General features: G+C 27.2%; 1 protein-coding gene across 12 annotated transcripts in view; it reads left to right on the plus strand.

Annotated features, from left to right (window-relative positions):
• Nucleotides 1-23913, plus strand: part of LOC136984696 (DNA-binding protein RFX2-like) — a 162677-nt gene that overhangs the window by 27604 nt on the left and 111160 nt on the right. Inside the window, exon 2 of one of the 12 annotated variants that reach the window (XM_067281789.1) lies at nt 14888-14969. The exons of the other annotated variants lie outside the window; for them this stretch is intronic. Within the exon in view, the coding sequence (XP_067137890.1) occupies nt 14958-14969 (12 nt within the window). The 5' untranslated portion in view covers nt 14888-14957. The remainder of the gene's footprint in view (nt 1-14887; nt 14970-23913) is intronic. 12 annotated transcript variants of the gene reach the window in all.

The following is a 23913-nucleotide window of genomic DNA, read 5'->3' on the forward strand; positions in this document are numbered from 1 at the left end:
TTTGAATTATATATTTAAAAAGAAAATATTTCTATAATTGTAAGTAAACATAGTTGTCTTATATTTATAAGATTAAAAAGTTAAAGGAGGAAAATTTATATGCTGGTTTTTTTTTAATGTTAAAAGTTCAAATTTTTTGAACATTTCATTTCTCTTAATTTGCCATTGTTGTGACTTTTTTTACATTTTGTACATGTGCAATAATAATTAAATCAATATTTACTCTGATTTAATATTATATAAATAAGTGATAACTTAATAAGAAAATAAACTTATTTAATCTTATAAATACTATTTCCTGCTAAAAGATTATATTATACATTATGTTATACAGTCTATACAATATAATCTATTTATATCTGTATGATTTTAGCAAGTCTGATGCCATACTTGATAGAAATTAGTAATTGATTATATTTTTATTTTTGTGTTTTTAGATAATAAATTTTAGAAATCTTTTTAGTTTCCAAAGATAAGATAAAGTTAGATCTGTAAATATAATGAAGTTGTTATAATGACAAATGGATAATTTAATAAGGCAAAATAAAAAAAAAATGTTATGAAATTTCTTAATTTTTAAAGGAACTTATTATTATTATTGAAGCGAAAAGTAGATCATAAATTTAATTTTTGTAAGGATTTAAGGTATGCACCCATTAAGATTTTTTGCTTCATTAGCACTTTGGTGTTTTGATATAGGTGATTTATGATTTATGAACTCATTAGCAATCTGCTGAAATTTAATTTGTATGTATCCAGTTAAAACAAAGATTTTGTTTGCAATTTTTTTTACACCAAGTAATCATATAATGTATATAATGCATATTGAAATCAATAAATATTTTTGTTTTAAATTCAAAGTTTTTTTCTCTGCAATTTATTTACATATGTTGTGCATATATGACTAATTTTTAAAAAAGTTAATATCAACTAATTATTTGGTAAAGAGGACTAAGATTTTTGAAATTTTCTATGTTTATTAGTTCTGATATGAAAATGAGTAGAAATAGCAAAACATCAACATTTAATTTTTTTGGTAAATTTGTTCTGAAACAGTTTGAATGGCTTAAACCAGCAATTCCCAACTTTCTTTCACTTGCGTACCTCTCAGCAGCCCATTTTCCTAAGTTTTATTTCCCATTTCCACTAACTTTTATTTTGCGTGTTTGTGAAATAGTGGCACCTTGGTCAATTATACAGTGCTGTACATGTAATAAAATTTTTTTAAAATTGAAAAGCATCAGAGGAAGGACACATAAATATAATAAAAATATAATTATATTTTTAATTAAAACTAAGCATTGCGTGCCATGACATTACTAATGGCCACAACACAAAATCCAAATATTCTTATAGTATATGTGCCATTATTATTATTATTCATATACCCCTAAACCAGTAAGCATATGTCTCTGGAGGGTACATGTACCCCTGGTTGGGAATCACTTTCTTAAATTGTTGTATATAATTTTACATGACTATATCAGCTAATAATGAAAAAAGAGTAGATAGAGGACTTGTGCTATTCTGTAACTTTATATAGACAATAATGCTAATTTAGTATAATAATTACATAAATTTTTGGTCATCTGATAATGTATACAGTAGTATCATATTCGGATCCAATATATAAGTTTTGTTTAATGAATATTAAGTTCTGTAGATTTTTTTATCAATTTAACACAAATTGAGTTTTTTTTTTATAATTCATGTCAACATATTTGGTGCAAACTTAAAACAGCTCTAAATTCACAGTGAAATATTAATATATGTTACATTTCTGTATAGTCAGTTATTATAAACATAAGAATGACCATCTGATTTTTAAGTATAATCCAATTTTAAATTTTAATAAATATGCCAAAATTTTCTTGATTAAAATTGACATAATTACCATAATTTTAAGCATTATAATTCTTAATGGTATGTAATCTGCAACAGAATATATCTTATGGAAAATTGCTATAATGCAAATAAAACAAAATGTTCACCCCATCATATACACCAAGAATCACAAACTCAAACACAACAAAGTGCTAGTCAAGTAGACGTATATTGGATGTGGGCTGTTTTCATTATTATTCAGTAAACCAAAACATATAGCAAACTAAAAAAATAGCTCTAACAAAGGTCCTTTTGTTGTCAGGCCTTTATGACTTATGTAAACATTTATAAGTTAGAATTTTTTTCTGTTTTAATACCCGCAAGACGTTCGAACATTGATTTTTTAGAAAAGAAATCATTGAGGCTGTTGGCCAGATATGAAGCTTTAGTAGGCTGTATCCATTCCGCAGGCTGTCAGTTCACAACCCTTGATAAAGCTTATCCCTCTTCAGCAGCTGTTGAAAGCATGATACTTACTGGTATGCAGTGTTTAGAAAATACTATCTCAAACATTAAAATGTCTTTTTCTATTACACTTCATAATAGCTATAATTATGAAATAAGTGAAACAAAAACAACAATACTGAGAAGGAACCTCTTAAATATTGTGTTAAGAATAAAAGTGACTATCAAACAATAAAGTTTTTTTTATCATGTTGCTTCATTTGTTTTATCTATCAATTAATAATAGTACAGTGTATATACCCTTGATAAGTTGACTCAAAATTCTGTATAAGTCTCATAGACTCAATGCATTTTTTATTTTTATAAGTTGAAGTAATTTTGAGATCATATTTTGCTAACTCAAAATTTAAGATCTGGAGACTATTTCATGTCTTAATTTTGGTACTTATGTTGACATACAGAGCACAGTCCTGTGCATAGTGAAGGTGATCAGCGGTTAGTTATGGTTAGGTTATTCTGGATCACCTGGTCTAAAGTACAGATCTGTCACCATTTGATTATCTCCTGTTTGGTCCTTTAAAGGAGGCCTTGGGAGATGAGCTGCTGCATGAAGAACTTCAGAGTTTATCATGCAGTGGTTTTAAGGATATCAAATCCTTGCCTTTTTAAATCTTCCAAGTTTTAAAAGTTTTAATACCAACATTTTTGCCATAGTAATTTTTTGTTACTAGAAATGAATGAATTTAATTATTATGAATTGATTGGATGACTATATTGAGAACTCTTAAAATTAAATTCATAAATACAGACCAGAAATTTTAGAAACAAGCTTTATTCAGATTCAATTTAGAATTTCAAATCTGTTTGATTATTAAACATGTTTGGGATTTTCTTTGAAATAAAAAGTTAAGAATACAAAAATGTTTAAAAAATGAGAAGGCAATTGATTCTTTACTTTTGTTGCAATGTTACTACAAATTGGGAAAATCCTTTCACTATTGGTTGAGATAGGTTCAATGGTTTTGAACGCTAAGTAAAGTTTCTCTACATTTTCACTATTTTTGTGTGCCAACACTGACATTTTAATTTCTTCTACCTTAAAATTTTATTTTTACTCTTGCCTTCATAACTTTAATTCATTTTTTTCCCAAAGTTTCAAAGCCTAAAAATGCCAAAAATTTTCAAAGCTTCAAAGGCTTCAATTGATATCCCTAAGTGGTTCCAATATCAGTCAAAATACTTTTATTCTGCAAGCATACTAACATTTCCAAAATGCTGGGAGAAGTGTTAATGTGCAGAGGAGGAGTATGTAGAGAGAAAAACATAAATTGGTACTATGTAATACACACAGTTCCACACACATTGTGATTACTGAAAGTCTGAATAGAAGTTGAACCACCTGTGTATTAATTTTTCAGTCTTTTAATTTTGAATATTGTTCTTCATTTCATAATTTTATACATTCTGTTTGTTGTATTCAATTTGATTTGATTGCCATTAAAAAGAATGAAAACTTTTGCCTTAAAAATTTGTTGATTAATTTTCTTGTGCTGAAAGGTTTTTGTGGTGATTATTTGTTTTTTTATTTAGCAGTTTAGTGTGATTTAAAGATGATGAAAGGGTTATCTGCATAAAATTGTGGCATTTCTTAAAAACAAAAATTTAGTATGTTACTTTAAATTCTAATTCTTGCTTAATATGTGACTAGTTGCCACTTTGTAATCTATTATACTAATCTCTGAAATTTCTGTACACACTACATTAACAGTTACTTATCACTATGTAAATTGGGATAAATATCCCAACTGTAAACCTAGCTATGATAGAAATTAGTGATTTGAAGAATTTATGATCAACACATGACACTATACCAGAAATATCCAGCACAAAATATACTTACTAAAAATAATGAAAATAAACGTTTTCAATGATTTTTAAATTGTCATCTTCAGGTTATAAACAGTTGAACATCAAGATGAAAATTTGAATGTCATTTAAAAATGCATGGAACAATTATGTCATTGGCTGAAAAAACACTGACATCAATAATGACAACAAATTATTTTAAATTCAGTTCAGTTAAGTTATTTGCGTTGAACTTAATTAAATCCAGTTTTATGTAGTACTTAGTTATAGTTTATAATGTTAATCACAAACCGTTCAAGTCACACTGGATTAGCCATAGCTTGCATATTCTGGGATGGTATACACAAATGTAATATGACAGTGCAGTTATTAAAATACAAAATATTAATAGTTTTGCCAAAATTTTTTCAAAATTATTAATATTTAGTATTTAAGTTTCTGTTGTAATGATATCTATATTTATGATCTAATTTTAAAAGCTTTAAATCTTTTCAAGATACTAGGTATTCTATTCATCTTCGAAAATTTTCTTTCTACAAAAATGAAAACATTAAAAATTTTTTATTTTAAAATTACAATGGATTCTATTTAGTTAATCGGGACACATTGGGACTAGCATATTTTGGTCCAATTAAGTAGCTGCTCGAATTATGTGACATTTACATTAAAATGTTGAAAAATATAAAATAAAAGACAGACTACTATTTATTGAATAACAAAATATTTAAATTCTGGAACAAATGATACAGATTAGAAAAAATATTTAGGTTGAAAATACTTTTAATTTAATATATGTATCAAACATTAATTGTGCTATTAAGGCTCATCAAGGCTAATAATCATAAGTAATTTAGCAGAAGGTAACAGTTATTTATAATTATTAAATTTAATTTAATTTTAGAATATTCTGGAAGAAAAGATTGGCCCAGAGCAAGGACTTGAACCCACATCTGCTTACCATGCAGATTTATCAGTTTTCTGTGATACAAAGTTTTTAAATTGTTTGTGATTCTCAGTTCCATTGACTGTACCAATCTTATATGGTGTTGGGAGAGAAATTGTACATGAATATTTTTAAACAATCTAAATGAGTGTGTGCTATACAATTGACAAGAAGCAACAAAATTTTTTGACTTCTGCTATTGTTCTATGTCCCAACTTATTAGCCATTTCTTAAAACTTTTAAAAATCGTCCACTTTTTTTATTTTAATATAATACAGAACTGATAAACTTTTCATTCTCATCCTCTTAAAGCATTGTGGCTCAGTGTTTTTTCCAATAATCAAAATCTTCAGTTTATTACTTTCTAACATGTTTAAACAGAACATATACAACAGCACAATCTATTGCTTCTTTTAAATCCAACAGTATTGAATATTTGTAGCTCAGGCAACTCTCTGGCTTGGTATGATAAAATAGGCCTGTTTCATTGGTATTGTAGATTCCATCTGCACAAAATATATGATACAAATTGCACATTTTGTGGATATCCATTCTTTAGTGCTAACACCATTATCATAGTACTTCTTGCTATGTGGCTTTCTTAAATTTAATGTCATGCCTAAACTTCTATTGAGATAAGCTCCCATTTGTTCTTTGAAATCAGCTTTATAGTTAACTCCTCTGACTTGGTTGGAATACTAATATGCACATTCAGTTATGACATTCACATTAATTCAGTTATGACATAGCACCATTGGCTGAGAGCTTCTTTAATGCTTATATTCTTGCCTCCATTTTTTTGTTTTTTGGGATGTTTCTTATTGTCTTTAGCTTACTGCAAGCAGAATAACTATAATGCCTGAATATGCATATTTTTATTATTCCAGTATTCATTCAAAGTAGTGTTTTCTCCAGGCCATTTTTGCTGGAGAGAACACTGTCTGCTTGGATGATTTCTGATTGCTTTTATGAGAAATATACTGTATTTATTATATAAAAAGTTTGAATTTTTTATTTTCCCTGAATGTAGTTTGATCCCATTTTTAACATATATTTACCAGGACATATTCATTTTTTTGAATAGATCAGTTAACATTTTCGTGAATATTTCTAAAATTATTTTAGTTTGTCTATGTGAATATCTTTAAAAAATATTTTTACACATCTTAGTAAATATTTAATACCTACTAAAGACAGGATTATATGAATATTTTTATTAAAGGTATTTAATACCCTTAATAAAAGTGTTCACATAAACATGAAAATTTTTTGTTTTATTAAAAATTAATAAAAATCTGTAAATAAGGAATACACAAAAAAAAGTCAAATCAGAATAATTTACTTAGTTTTTTTCTTAAAAAAAGAAATTGACCAAGATAAAGAAACAGTTCTGAAACAACAAGACCAATTTCAAAGCAGGACATCAAAGCTATTATCAATAACCTTGTTCAAGACAGAATAAAAATGAGAGGGTTCATCTGTCAGTTTTTATTGACCACTGGCAAAAACAAAATTTTTGAAGAAAACACTGCAATGACTTATTCATATTAGTTAGCAATCACTGTCTTGATTAAATAGCATGGTATCCCAAATAACTGAATTTTAATTATTTTATTATTATTATTTTTGGATTTTGATTTGCCCCAAATAAATGGCTGCCCTGATTAACTGATGGTTCTATTAACTGGAATCTAATATACCGTATTAGCCCGAATATAACGCGACCCCGAATTTAACGCGACTCCAAAATTTTCATAAAGATATTTAGAAAAAAAAATAATACTCATAAAAGAATTCAAAGAAAGTAAAATTCAATCAGATAAGCATTTATTTAGGTATTTATAGCTAATAACACAGGTTACATTCATGTCAATAAAATTAAGTAATGTAAAACAAAATTAATATTACGTAAGTAACAACAAAAAACGGAAATGCTTATTCAGAATCTGAACTGTTTTCAGAATGAGAACTCATTGACTTCCGTTATTCATTATTGACTTTCGCGTTAGGGGGTAAAGCGGGTCTATTGACAAATTTTCTCGCAGTAGTACGAAATTTCTACTGACTTAACTTGAATGAGTCATATTTCTTCCCCATTTACAAACAAACCCGATGGCAATCGGTGAAACATGAGATAAATTACAGCGAGTTGAAATTTGATATGTTTATTTTTTGCGTTTTACGTATCAAATTACATTAAATTCGACACAAATAAAGCATTTTTGTCAATATAGAAATATTTTACATTGTTTAAAAGTAGAGAAAATAAAGAAAAGAAAGATGTAATAATAATTTTTCGAGCGAAGCCAAAAATTTCACAATTTTAAGATAAAAAATGGCGTCTGTGAGAGCCCACGTGACTAAAAGGCGGTCGAAAAATCACGTGACTAATGAACTTCGAACAAGCGGAGACATAGCCTTACTATAGTAGCGCTATGCAAACAAAAGCGCAGGCCTACTAACTAGATCACATGGTTGTTTTGAAGTGGTCGGTCGAGCTAGGTCTGACGTTCAGTCGCGTTTCAATCTCTGTAGGAAAATGTCCTTGTTTATATTACATTCCATTACTTAAACCCCGAATTTAGCGCGAGTCGATTTTTTAACGGAAAATAAATGGTCGAAAAATATCGCGTTATATTCGGGCTAATACGGTAATTCTCTTATCCAAATTCCCTTGAAATAATTAATTAAAATTTGATTGTATATTATTTTCTTTAGAACATTTATGAATTGAGTGATTCATTTCTTAATTCATCATCGTATAATTTTGCAAGAGCAAAACTAATTTTCTTACCTAAAGAACGATAAGAAAATAAGGAATTCTAATTCAGTACATTTGATGTTAGAGATAAGAATGTATTTATTCAAATATCTTCCTTCCTTCTACATCTTTTTATTTTAAGAATGTGTAGTTATTATGTTTACAAATATATATATATTAAAATGAATCTTTTCTTATTCAGATTTATTATTATTAATCCTTCAGAAGTTGCATTGCACAGTTTGGATACTATGAAAAATATTTGGTAATTGTTTTAGGAAAGAAATTGGTGTTTGACTTATATTTTCTGAGTATTTTTCTATATACTTTTACTTTTTTTTTATCATTTTCAAATCTTAATTTTTTGATTATAATTTGTTAAAGAAAATTTTTGATTTAAACAGCCATATATGCAGCATGTTTTATAGCTGGAATGGTTATATGCCATGATAGATGTCATACAACATTTCTACTACAGAAAAAAGAATTTGTTTCAATAATTTCAATATATTATTTAAATTTTTAAATTAAATTATTTAATTTAAAAATTAAGAAATTACAATAAATTACTGTTGATTTTTAATTCTTAATCTGTTAGAAGACTTCTGATTCTGTCTTTTTACAAGTGCATTATTAGTATTATTATTACAAAGGCAATACCTGTTTTAAATTCTTGACAGGAAAATTTTAATAACATTAAGCAAGGTTTCATTGAACCATCTGTACACTTTATAACATTTGAAGTATAAGTGGTGTTTCACTTTTGGACATTGAAGTTTCAGACAACTCATCCTTTTTATTAATACATAATACTTTGATATCCTTAAATCACTTTTCATATTTAAATTTGCATTTTCATGCATTTTCAGTCAAGAAACAAAAATTTAAGATCTATCAGGCACTGAGACTCTGCCATTTTTGGTTTTGGTAACATCAAAATCATTTGTGAAAACTAATTTTTATTGTCTGCTTTCTGTTTAATTAATGATTTTAATACAATAAAACCTCAATTTAACGGACTAGATTTAATGGATAAAATTTCCAATCTGTATATGTGAAAATTAACACCCTGTTAATTTTAAAATGCTTTCTATATGTAATTAAATTAACAGGTTATTGGACTGCAATTTGAAAAAATTGTAGACATAAATTCCCACTGTCATCTTTTTCTCTGTTCGTCCTTCCTTAATGGAGTTAGATAGATGAAAACCAAGATCAGATATGAAAAGATTAGAGGCAGGAGGCCGTGGTTAACTATATATGAACTTCCTATGCAAACTGGAAGTCACATTATTTCAATTCAAAAACTTTTTGCTGGAAGGAGTTAGATAGATGACTGGCATGACTGTATTGCTAACAGGAAAAGTGTGATGTACAGGGGCACGACACTACTAATTTGAAGTGGAGAGCATATATTTTAAATTAATTTTAAAAATATGATTAAAAACTGATTAAAAATTTTAAAAGATTTAAAAATATTATTATTATTTTTCCTCAAATCCAAGACTCACCACTCTTAACTTAATGTCTTCCTGGGAGTGTTTCAATATATCTTCATTTGAAGACAAATAAATAGGATTTTTTTTTAAAGAACATTATTTATTTGTTTAGTTAAATACAATTAAAGTATATTTTCCAAAACATGTTTGCATATATATTTCAATTTATATCATATAGTTTTTTATTAGTCTCAGAATTATAGTGAATACATAAACAATAATACATATATAAAACTTTTCTGTGAAATTAAACTTCTCATACATACTTAATTTTAATTATGCAAATATATTTATTTAAGTAAAAACAGGTAAACTAACTTATTTGTCAATTTTTTAACATGTGCATTTGGGAAACGTCTTTTATTATAACTTTTGGATATTCAACTTTAATATGCATTTTTAGGAATGTGTTTTGTTTAGAAGTGTGGAACTAAAGCCGCAACTCCACTAGCCGTAAAAGGGCCGTAAAACCCCTCGCCGTAAAAGCTTTTAATCACATGACCATGATATTTTACGCCTGAGCAAGTCGTAAAACCAACGTAAAAGTGAGTTGAGCAGTGTTCAACTTTCAAAGTGAATACGACCGTAAACCGGTACCATCCACCAATCAGAAGTCAGTTAAATCTAGGTCATTGTGACACAGTGCGAAAATGGTGGAAAACGAGCTTTTGTGTACGTTCTCTCGTGGCTACTCTAGAAGATCTGGAAAGATTTATCGAAAACATCCGAAAGTATTCATGTATCTACGACAAGAGGTATCCCGATTATAATAATGGATGCCTAAAACACGCGATATGAATGGCCAAAGGAAAATCCTTCAATTTAGAGGAGTATATAATAAAAAAGCTAAGCTTATAAGTGCTGTATATTATCTTAATAATATAATAAATAAAGTCAATATATGAAAGTAAAGATATTACTTTTACTACATTTGTAATTATATTACAGAGAAAACTCGTAGAATATAATTATTGTCTTTATATCGATATATCACGTATATACTGTAATAATACTGTCGCCGTAAAAAGCTTTGCTAGCCGGACCTCCACTGCAATCCGAGCGCAAATGCAAATAGGTCACGTGATTAAAAGCTTTTACGGCGAGGGGTTTTACGGCTATTTTACGGCTAGTGGAGTCGCGGCCTAACTGTATATTATCATCAAAGTGAAAATATTCATTAAAATATTTTAACTTACATTTTATTTGTATAAATAAATTATCATGACAAATTAATAACAACATAAATAGCTGATTTTTTTCAATATAATGGTCAAACATAATTAGTAATATGGTAGGGTACAAATTGACTGTTTAAAAATTAAATTAAGTTTTATACTGAATAACGTTTTAGAAATATATTTATATATGTGTAAACAAGTTTGAATTTTATGATAATCAAATTATTAAATGCTGGATTATCTTTGGATTCTTAAGTACTAGATGGCAGCCTAAGTGTGCTTACTTTTAGATTAAACTTCTTTGTATTGTTAATATATTGCCAAGTTTATAGCCTGAAATTATTCCAGTATTTAATATATAATATCAGAAATAATATCTAAGCTTAATTATAAATTCTTATGATTGCACAACAATAAAATTTACCCAAACTTTTAAACATTTTTGTATTTTATATATGTTGTAATAACAGATTTTTTCAAATTTTCTGCAGTCATAACTAATAGATATAACATTGAAAGAAGAAAACAAATTTTGAAATTTAATAAGTATTCTTGATCCCTGTTTCTTTGTATGTTTATAGCTTTGATATAATTGATATGTATTCACATGGCAAGTTCAGAAATTAAGTTCTGATTGCACATTCAAATTGCAATGACACTAGTTATTGATTACCATCTGCCTATTGTTGTCATGATGATGAAGCAGATGACAGCTGATACATTTTAAGTTTTTGAAGTTCATAATTGGTATGTTGAAATATCATCTAAAGTTAAACTTTCTGCTTGTAGTGAGATACACTCAGTAATCAAATTTTTGAATGCCAAAAAATATTCCAGTCACTGAAATTGATCAGTAATCAGTCCAAGAGCAATGTTAACCACATTACTACTTGGGATTCATTATGACTTCAGGTGATGCATAAATGCTATGTATTGTGTAGATCAGGGGTGGCCAACTTTTGTGCACATAAGATCTACTTTTTATCGTAAAAATGTGTTGCGATCGACTTGTTGTCATAGGCATAGTCTAAGTGGGGAGGGGAAGTGTGAAATACATACTATGTTTATATACTGTTTCAGTACAAAGTGCACTCACTTCTTGTGAGTCGAGTCATAACTGCATGCACACAGTTGCGTTCGGTTACAAATATAATACATTAAGTCAAGACATCGCTAGCGATCTACCAAAATTGGCTTGGCGATCGACTCGTTGGCCACCCCTGGTGTAGATATTGTCAATGTTGTGTTTGTTTAATAAATATTTCTCAGCAACAGAAAGTGTTTTGATAATTCATTAGATATTGTCAACATTAAAATCTTTTTTCTATTTAATTTTTCTGAAGTAATTTTAGCATTTATTATTGCTATTATTATGTTGTAAATGTCTGAAGTTGATACCAGTGCCAAGTGCTATATTGGACTGAAGTCAAGCCATAGCTTCCCAAACATGTGTAACATTAAGCTTCCTTGTTATTGGTATATGTTTACATCTAGATCCTAACAATGTTCAGTGTTGTAACTTTCTGTAGTGTCATGTTTGTGTTATTGTTAAGGTTTAATATTTCTAGACTTTTTTAGTATATATGATTTGATATCAGTAAAAGAGAGGACAATAGGCACACTAAGTACCCTATCCATTCTTCATTGTTGCCTTATTTCTTGGGCAAAAAAAAATGTACTTGTTAATTTTTTTGGTGTGTGCATTTATCATCTTATGAGTGTTTGGAATACAGATATCTATTATATAAGCAATCTTATTGCATTTGTCAATGAAAGTGATGTCAGGTCTATTGTGATGCATTGTTTTATCTATGATTATGGCTCTATCATAGTATAATTTGTGTGTTATTTCCTAATACTGCTTGTGGAGTATATCTGTAGTATGGTGCCAGGGTGTCTACTAATCTGTGTTTGTGTGCATGTTTTTAGTGTATTATATTTGCTATCTGATTATGCCTATGTAAATAGCCTGTGCTAAGAGATTATTATTATTATATACCATATTTACTAGCATATAAGACGAGGTTTTTATTTATTTACCACAGCTTCAAAATCCTAGTCTGTCCTATACACACGAACAAAAGATTTTTTGCATTTTGCAAATAAGTTTGCAAAAATGCATGTATTGCATTTTTGCAAACCATGCAACCATGCAACCATGCAACCATGCAACCATGTATTGCATTTTTTACTGGATGCTTACCCTCTTGTTAATTTTTTGGATAAAATACTTGTATTTAAAAACAAGTATTTTATCTGGGTCATTTGAATTGTTCTTGTATATTGTCGGGAGTAAAGATGAATAGCAATAGGAAAAGCAAAGCTTTCGAATTGAATTCCAGATTGAAATTCCAAAATCACATGGGAGCATGATATAAGTTTTAATCTATTCCCATGTGAAAACAGATGATTATTTGGAAATCAGAATTCGGAGAAACTCATAAATGTAATCGATGGAGAGTGGATTTGACTGTTAGGAATTGGCAAAAAAAGGTTCCTGATGGTCCAATTTTACATGAACAAATTATGTTGTCGATTTTACAAGATTTTTCCTTAAAGTTTAAAATTCTAGTAATTTTTGTGGGACAGTGTGTGCATTTACATTCATTTGATGTTTTACTTGTGATTAAACAAAAATAAAATTAGCATTGTATTAGCATAATTTTTTTATTTTCATCTTTAAAGTTGCACCTCGTTCTATATGTGAGATCATCTTATATTTGAGTAAATACGGTATTTTATTAATAAATAAAAATCAAATAAAATGATAAAAAATTTTAGTTATTTTGCACCATTTTATATTTTTGGTTGAGTGCAGTTTAGTCAGTTCTGGTTCTGTTTCAGATATTTTGTTTTTTCCATTTCACTTATTTTTGTATTATATCTACACTGAATTGCTAATAAAAATAAAACAGATAGGGTAAACCACAATGTTTGAGACAATACCTTTTAAACTAAATACAGGCTAATGAAAACTTTTCTGCTGCAACTTCTGAGATGTGATAATTCCTAGAAAATTAAGGTGTTTGAACCAGTTACATATTGAGATTAAAGAAACAGAATAGAAGCAAAGTATAAATCATAGTTATATAACATTTTTATTTTCATTCTCTACAAGTTTCTGTGTAACTGCTATGGGTTATACACAGGAAATTATAATGTATTAGTGATATATATATATATAAAAGTGGAATTGAGAGTATTCTTCGAACATATTAAGTTAAGAACATTTATTTGTGTATTGGTTTTTCATGGTAAATAAATTACGATGGAGTTCATAAATTCCTGCATACTAAAAACAGATGTGAGATGTGCTTTTTATGTTTAAATAACAAAAGTAATAAAAAATTTATTATCTAACTATGATGTAGACAATAGATGTTATATTACTTTTAAAATTCATATTAAATTGTTTTTAATTTTAATATGAAATATCAATTATCAAATTAGAATTGATTCACGAAAAACAGGATTTTAATGAACTTAATTATGAAAAAACAAATTCAAATTTAATATAGTATTTAAAATGTCTACTTGGACTTGTTTTATTAACAGGACATATTATACCAACGTCTTTGTTTGGCAAAAGTTTATCAGAAAAAACAAACGGTCTTTGTTTTCCACCTGTTGGAACAGATGGAAAATAAAGACTGTTTGTTTTTTTCTGATAAGCTTTCTTAACTTTTGCTAAACAAAGATGTTGGTATAATATGTCCTGTTAATAAAACAAATCCGAGTAGACATTTTAAATACTATACTATAAGATAAGGACACAGAGGCATATGATTTAATCAAATTTAATAGTTTATCTCCATAAATAATTTTTAAGCATTTCTTAATATATTAACTTTGACTAAATCTTTTACTTTTTAAAGAAAACAATTTTAGGCATTCTATATAATTTATTTTTAATTCTACACTTATGAATTTTTATTTCCTTATTCAAAATAATAATTTATTATATCTGATGAAGAATGCTTGATCATAAACATTTTTCCTTATATATAGAATTTTTTTATAATTTATGAGTTGATTTTTTTTCCATTTTATTTACTTTTTAATTGTAAAATGAAAAACAATTATTAAAATAATGTAAATAAACAATAATTAGAATTTTTTAAACTTATCTTGTCTACTAGTACTTTATCAATTAACAGGACTTATTATACTGGATTTATGGATGCAGCAATTAGTTCTTACAGATCAGAAATAATATTGATAAAGTACTAGTAGACGAGATAAGTTTAAATTAAGTTAAGGACACAAAGGCATATTAATTAATAATTAGAATTTTTTCTTCTATTCCTAATTTCTGAGATTCAAATCATTTCTAAAATAAATTTGGTTACAGTGTCTGTAAAACATGTTTTACCACATCAAGTGTCCTATTATGATGAAGATATCTGTCAGTATAATTTGAAATGGAAATAATGGTGAGTCAAAACAATAATATTTGTTCTTCTCTTTTGAGTGAGTCAAACAGTAAGATAATCATTATATAAAAGATTTTACTTAACAAATAACAGTTTCTATTAAAAAATAACAATCTATTGTTAATAAAGAAAATATGCAAAATTTTATATTTTTCACCAAGATGATAGTTATTTTCAATCAAGAGTTCAAACTTTTAAATTTCAAATTAATATGTATATTAGTGAAAATCAAATAAAATAATTTTTTTTATGAAAAGTAAAGAAAAACAATTATATATTAGTTATAATGATTATATTTTAATATACCAGATGATTTTAATTAAAAATATCCTTATTCAATGCTGTTTGGAGATATACTTAGCAGTCTAAATTTAACCAAATTTGGTAAGATGACATTTTAAGACATGAGACATGCAAAAGATATTTCTGTAAAAAGAGAAAATTAGTACCAAAACTCATCTTATGGCACTATAAGCAACAAACATTTTATTTATATAAGACAGTCATGCTATACAAAGAAAATAATGATGCAGGGGATACTGTTCAATATGGTTCTTATTCTGAAGATGGTAACATTGTGTTCTATGGCTGATGATAATTGGTTGCCTATGATGCTGTCTTTTAAGGTTACAAAATTTGCAACATGTCTTTGATAAACTTCACTTTTTAAGTGTGATTTATCAAGAACATAATCAAAAATAACAGATTAACATCCAAAGTGCCAAAAGTGCTGACTTTTGGTATTAATTTTTTTTCCTTTTTATTACAGCAGAAATGTCATCTGCATAGTCTGAAATGTTATACACCAAATTTGATTGCATTTGGACTGCTAAATATCTCTCTAGACAGTGTTGAATAGGGATACTTTAATTACAATCACTGGGTATTAATCTAGAGAAAAATACAGATACAAAATACTCAACATCTAGATATTCAACAGTTTGGAAGTTTAGAAATGTTAAACTGAGTGTTGTAATGACAAGAGCTGGTTTTTACATATTATTTTAAATATATATTATTTAAAATTTTTGATAGCATATATTTCAAGATTATTTACTCAAATGTAAATTTAAATGTATAGTTATTGAATTTTTAAATATTTTTTGTAAGTTGATAATTATTGATAAATTGATATTTCAAACCAATTTAAATATATAAAACCATATACAATGTAAAAACTATTTTTAACTTTTTATAAATGGACATTTTTTTAAATTTTCATGTCACTTTACTTAACTAAGTACAAACAAGTTATACAATTAGATATAAAGTCATAATATTTTCCACAGGGAATCTGTTATAGAAATCAATTTGCATCAAAATTTATTCGGTTGAGTACTACGATTTTTAAAAGATTTTGATAAAGTTTCAGAGTGATATATACAGTACATGTGCAATTATTTTAAGAAAATTATAAATCTGTTTATACATTATATATCTCCAGAATTACTTGGCCAAATTGAACTGTCAACAACTCAAATACTTGTGGTCACAACAAAATCTAACCGAATTTTTAAATGAAATAATATATGAAGCCAAACCCAAATTAACTTATAAATTGAATAACAAACTAGACTTATTATCAGGTTGCATTTTGTATATTTAATTTGCCAAAATGTAGCCTTATAAGAAATCCAGCTTATTATTTGATTAGAATTTTAAAATATTTTTTCCATGTTTTTATCAGAAAAATTTTTAATTTTTTTAAAAAATATTGATAATTATGCCATCTAGCAGTTCAAGATTTTAAGTAAAATGAAATTCAGAATGCTCATAATTGATTTAGTCCAAAAACATTACAATTGAAAATTTAGAGAGCTTTCTAATTATATTGAAGCATCAAAAATTCAGACTAATTTGGGCCAGATGTCATCTGGATTCACATATATACAAGTTAATTAAATTAACATTTTAAGAACTATAAATTCCAAATACATTGTAATTCAAGTTTTTTCATTATAAGTTTTAAGCCAGCATTTCACAAGAAATGTAAATATTTACAAATATTCAAAATATAATTTACAGAATCTTTATATCTGACTGAAAAATTCTGTGTTATGTAACTGATTTGTAATGAGATTATGTGCTACTGTTATACATGTGTTGATGGATACAATTGCTATTGGTTACTGCTGCCATGTTGCCTTTGTTACTGTATATATTATAGCAACATCATAAGTTACTGCCAAGAGATATAACTTTAAGCCAGTTTCTTGATTCAGTTTTAGAAAAAAAATACTAGTACAGGAAATCCTTGTTAATTCAAACTCAGATAGTTCAAAACTCTGTTAGTTCATAACTGTACTATTTGTCTTGGCCAATGATATAGAGATTTACATGTTAAAGAATTTGATTAGTTCAAAATACAGCTACTTTGAAATTTGAAGTGAAAATTCTGCCCAAACTGTGATATGCATATGTAAATAAGCAATTACCTATAAATCAGCAGTTAATTCTCTTTTAACAAATGTTTTCACCCGTCATACTGTGTAATTGCACCTAACAGAAAATGGCAGGAAAAATGAACAAAACACAATAACAAAACAATCAACACCAATTGCTTTGTTATTGGATCACCTCTTTTATGGCAGCCAATGTCAAGGATTGTCTCTCAATGGAGGCAAGTGAAAGGTTCACCTGTTCACCTGTTTGTTCCTGACAAATTTAAAGATTGTTTTTTTCATTCCAGCTCTGCCTCAATTTTATCGCAATACAATAAAGTCACACAATGTCATAGTTTATTTCTATCTTCCAATAAAATATAAGTTAAACACAGGTTTTCTTTATAAAAAGCAAAGGATGATAATCATTTTGTCTTTAGAAAAAAGAACTGTTTAAAAAGTATTTTATTGGAAGATAAAAAAGAAATTAAGATCAAAAGTCAGGAGGGACTATAGTTGAAATAGTCCAAAATGCATAACTATGTATATTTCTCATAAATAAGTATTTTAAAATAACATTTAGAATAATTATAATGTTAAAAAAGTAATAATTAATCTATTAGCCATCAAAATCTCTTAACATTAGTTCATTAAAATTAAAAGTTTTTAAAGAATTATTAAGATATGAGTAAAATAACTCACTCAAACTAGATGAGGAACAGAATACAACACCACACAAACTTGGTCTATCAGATCTGGCAAAAGATTTAATTCACAGTAGAAACAAGCATTTTTGATTTTCACCTAAGATCTGCATCAGGTATAATACAAATTCTAAAATGGAATAGTTCAAAGAACAAAAATTCAAATTCAAAATAAACCAATTGGATGTGCATACAGTTAGTTGACATAATTAATAAATTTGAATTAAGTGTTGAAAGATGTAAATAACTATTTTTTCTTACAAACATGTTTAAAAGTATATGTGATATTATTCTGAATTCTGATATATCTGGTAACAGATTGTTAAAAAGTGCTGGTATGGTATAATTGATAACATTTTTCTTCATTGTATGATGGCTAAATCCTGCTTTTAAATATTCATTTTTCAGATATAGATTTATATTCTAAAAATCTGCACAAATTTCAACCACATTTTCTGGTAATTTCAAATAATTGCACTGTGCATTAGACAGTATATATTCATTCTAGAATGTTCTCAATTTCATTTATTGAAAACATTGACAATAGAATGTTTATTGAGAACTGAAGGAAGAATAGCTTGGAAAAGTTGGACAAATGGCTAAGGAATTGGGAAGAAAGTTCAAAATTTTGCATGGACATGTTTGCCACATTTTGAAGGAATGTCAAATGACTTTCAAGAAGTGAAAATCTGCTTCAAAATGCATGATGAAACAACTTAAAGCACTTCTGTGAAAGCTATGTAATGGCATCTCAAAGACATCAATCTTGATATAGTTTTGGATGGCAAGTCCTATTTCACTTCTGATGGAAGTGAATATGCTGGTAGCAAGTACTGTTTCACCAAAGAAGGGCTGAAATCAAATTCAAACAACATTTCCAAGTTTTTGCCAAAGCTTCTGGTTTGGTTGGAATCAGTCCAAAGGGACATTCACAGGCCATTGTCTTGTTGCAACTCTCCATCACTAAAGAAGTGTATGGCAATGAATGTATTTAGTAGAGGCTAGTACACTTCTTAAAGAAATACTACTCTGCCAAGGAGATATGTCTTCTGGACAAACATGCCAGAAGACATATCCTTGGTCACAGTAATATTTCTTTTTCAATAAAACTGTCCATTATGCTCATAAGATAGTTGCCAAGTTGACCATTACAGAATTTGATACATCAGTTATGAAGCTAACATTCCAAATTTTTGCAACTAAAACCAATTGAGAGATTTTGTACTAACTGAAGCAAAAAGTTTATGAAAATGGTTGGAGAGCTTGGATTTACAAAGGAGTTGAAGGTCAGGATCAAAGTTGATCACTTCTGGAGATTAATAGGATGGGTTAAGACTAAATTTCAAGTTTTTTAATTGATTGCAATCCTGATAATCTATCTGTACTCAAAAGAAATTATTTTAAAATAAATAATGAATTTTAAATAACTTAAAATATGTCCAGATTTTTAGAATACAGGCCCTTGCTTATAAATTACGTTTTACACAGCTTTACATGTAAAACAGATAAAATAAACATAAGATAATTGCCTTAATTAAACAGTTGTATTTGTGTGTAACTTTAATAATAGTTCCATGTTTTATTTGTGTTAAATGAAATTACTTCTCTGTTAGACCTTTTATTTTAGTTAACAATACAAATTTTATTATTAACATATGAACATGTATTAAGGCAGTATTCTTTTAAAATTATTCTATAATATAACAAATTTAGCAGTTGTGATTAATTTTTAGATATGGTATTTCTGTAACTAGACATGTACATTAATATAAATGAATTGAAATAATGTTTATCAAAAATAAATAAAAGTAATAATATACTTTTAAATTGAATTTATTTATGGTATTTTAAGAGTTTTCAGTATTAATTTTTAAGCTGTCAAAGTTTCCCCAATCATTCTTCCACAATTAAAAGCACAATTAATTCAATCCATTTATCTTGGAAAATCAGCTATTTATGAATATTAATCTAATTTTTTTTAAATATCATATTTCTATAAATAGCAATATTCATTAAAATATTTTCCTCTGAGTGATGGATATAGCTATAAATTAGTTACATTGTTGTGAGAAAAAAAAAGCAACTTATAAAACTATTATTTAAAAATGTATTAAATACTTTTTATTTGCGAAGTTTCAAATGAAAATCCTGAAATATGTTTTATATTAAATATGTTTGTTTATATCTTAATAGTCTGAATATTGTAGAATTTTGTCAGATGGCAATTTTATGAAAATGAATTTGAAGACGTAGTCTGTTCCAAATTAGTAACCACCATTTATTCACTTCTTGTGTTTCAGAATACAAACACTTGACTACCTGACCTTTCTTTTTAGGCTGCTTGGCTGTCAAGTTTAAAGAGATTTCTTTAAAAAACACAGAAAAATATCCAATTAAAATTACAAAGTTAAAATTAGAACTGGGGGATCTTACAGACATGTTTATTTTTCTTTTCATCCTTACCACTTGAGGATTTTCGAGCCTTTATATCTACTGAGGAAAATGCACTGGAAGATGTAGGTTTTTGTAGCTTCCCTGGTGACGAATCTTTGCAAAAGTTTCAATTGCAGAACTTCGTCGGATGGCAATTTTATGAAAATTAATTTGAAGACGTAGTCTGTCCCAAATCCCTGAAGAAGAAATGGCACATGGTTACTCTAGAACAGTGGTGCAAAGATTAGCAGAGAACTATATTAAGAGAATGAATGATCACACCATTTCCAATCTTAACAGGGGCGATAGTAAAGATTTAGAGCATACAGATCAACATATACTAATTGATTATGACCAGGGATTAAAAGCTTTATACAAAGAAATTGCTACTAATAGAGGGTGGGCAATAACATATAGACATAACCTGTCTGTTTATTTGTTATTAAGAAACAGCAGAGATGCCATTAACACTGACAATACACTGGGGGTATACAGTATACTGGTGAGAGATGACAGATTTCACAGAGATCTGATGTACATTGGTTTGACAAATATGATATACAAAACAAAATGCAGACCATCACTCTAGCAATATATGCTTCTGAAACTGGTGTGGAAACTAAACTACAGCATGCTAGTTTCATTAGATGCTCCTTTCACACTGATCAGATCAAAATTTTGGAAGCTCTTGAAATTTGTAAAGCTGAACTAAAGGGGGAATGTATCAATTTTATGGAGGAGGCACATGTTTGGCAGTTCTTTTTTGACAATCTCAACAACATTAATAAATAAAAATCAATTAATTCTGATAGGTAACAAATATATGTAAAGATATGTAACAAATATATTCGTTAAATTTTTATTTTTATTTTATTGTTAATTTTAGTTTTTATTTTTAGTATTAATGTTAACACATAGATCACATACATACTAAAAAATATGTTTTGAGATGTGTAGTATAGAAATAAAATTTAATGAAAAAATGGAGTATGGTTTTTGAAAGACTATTTATAATATAAATGTACTGTACCACCCTGTATGTATATATTATATACATACAGGGTGGTTCAAAAGTGGTGGATAAAAACTGGGATGATGATAATTCAGTTTATAGTAAAAAATGTTGATATAATCATGTCCAAAGTAACTACTTCTCAAAGATAACTGAGTTACAGAGAAAAATCTTTATTCCAAATAATTTTACTATTTCAACATTAAGTAGTATGAACTACCAGTTCACATTTACTAGCTTAGAAACAGGTTATGTTTAGTTAACTATCACTTAAAGATAAATTAAAATGAGATGCATCACTGGCTATACAAGCTTTACCTCTAAGGATAATAGAAGTGCATACATTATGATTTCTTTGGGTCTTTGACAAAACTAACACTTTTGAAAATAATGTGACAGCAACTAATTTATTTGTTTTGTTGTTTTTCAGTGTTTACTAGACTTAAACTATAAATGATTTGAAGTAAAGATTTTTTGCTTTAGCTTATCTTTGTTATCTTTGAGAACCAGACAGAGCTGTATTAAAATTTTTTTCTGTAAATTAAACCCTATAAAATTTTATCTACTACTTTTGAATTATTTTATATATAGCTAATATTGTTTATGAAGAATTATTATATAAATTACAACAAAAATGCTTAAAGTGATGTGACATGCTATGAGATATTTGAGTGCTGAAAATGATCAAAAGTAGATTCCCTAGTTTATATAAAAGCTTAACTACTTTATTTATCAAGTTTGGGCATTTAACTTTGGGCTGGCTTGAAATTAGCACTTGATCTTTAAAATTTTGCTAAGTATGCAAGTAAATTCTTCATTTTCTATACCTTTTTGGTTCATATTCAACAATTTAGCTAATTTTTTTTTTTGAATTATTACATGTCTTCATTGATTATCCAAATAACTTCATCACCTTTAATATTGAAGGAATAATATTTTTCTCTTAAAAGTAATGTTTTTTCTTTATTGTCAGTTTTCTGATCTTAGCTATTTATTTGCATTTATTGATATTTTGCTGGACATAAATTGCAGTTGCAACTACTATTGATTGTATATTGTATTAAATACAATACTCAGATATCTAAATACATAATTTTATTTAATTTTTAGGTTGTGACTTTCACATTAATTTCACTGATAACTTTTCTCCTCTTTGTTCATTATTATTCTTCTTGTAAAATATGTGAAAAAATTATATTTTTCTTCCAGTTCTGACTTATGGATATTGTATAACTTAAAAAAATTTTAAAACATTGTATAAACAATGAATAAAAAGATTAAAGTTAAGGAAGGAAATCAACTTGCATAGAAAAAAACTTTTTTATTTACATTAATAAACTTCCCAAATGCATTTCGCCTTTCACGAAAGGCCTCTTCAGTAGGTTTGATCGTACACAGTTCATATTTTACAAGTAAGAAGAATAGAAAGTCTGACTCCATCATTTTTATAATTATTTTTGGAATATCATTATTATTATTATTATGAAATCAGAATATATTATACAATAAGTTATTTAAGTCAGTGCTACTCACTGTAGTCTGTAGACAGTTTATTAATGAGCTGCAATGAGATTTCACTTAAAAATTTTATAATTTTATATATTTCATTAAAACTATTTCAAAATGTATATAAAAGTTTTTAAAATCCTATTATTTTATAACTTTTGCTTTTCTTTATTATTTAAACACTTTAGTACCAGGTATGGACTAGCAATTGAGTCTAGGGACTTATATGAAAACAGCCCACAAACCTATTTTTTTCAAAATGATTAGGATCAAAGTTTGTTATTGTATTATTATTGCTAATTTAGTCTAAAAATTAAAATAATAATAAAAATGCACGTGAACTTCATTCTCTCTGTTTTATAATTATTTTTATATAATTTCACAAAGATACCAGTCATTTTATGTTAAATTTAATATAGTAGAAACTTGATTATCTGAAACAGTTCACAAAAAAAAATAAATAAAAATAAATAAATGAAAACAGAATGTGTAGTATTGATGTACCATAGAGATATACAGATACCTAATTCTCCATTTAATTAGAAATCTCTGTTGATTGTAACACCATGAAACTGGGCCATATGTAACATTACATTCAGTTTTAAGTAAATTAAATTTGGTATTTTACATACTACATGTTACAAATGTTATGAATATGTAATATTACATATTCAAATACAATTTTTCCATTTAATATTTATAGTTCATGAAACTTTAAATGCACAGTGCTAGATTTTGTATCTGAAAAACAAAAACAAGTTTCTGACCTGTGCTCTTATTAAGTTTGAATAATCAAGTTTCTGCTGTAATAGTAAATTAAATTTGAATTAAATTAATTAATTAGAAGATTCTAGAAGAATAGATCAACTGAAAATGGGATTCAAATCTGCAAGTTCTGATTACTATGC

Source organism: Centruroides vittatus, unplaced genomic scaffold, assembly GCF_030686945.1.
Source record: "Centruroides vittatus isolate TY-2023 unplaced genomic scaffold, ASM3068694v2 contig_926, whole genome shotgun sequence".
Taxonomy (NCBI): Eukaryota; Metazoa; Arthropoda; class Arachnida; order Scorpiones; family Buthidae; genus Centruroides; species Centruroides vittatus.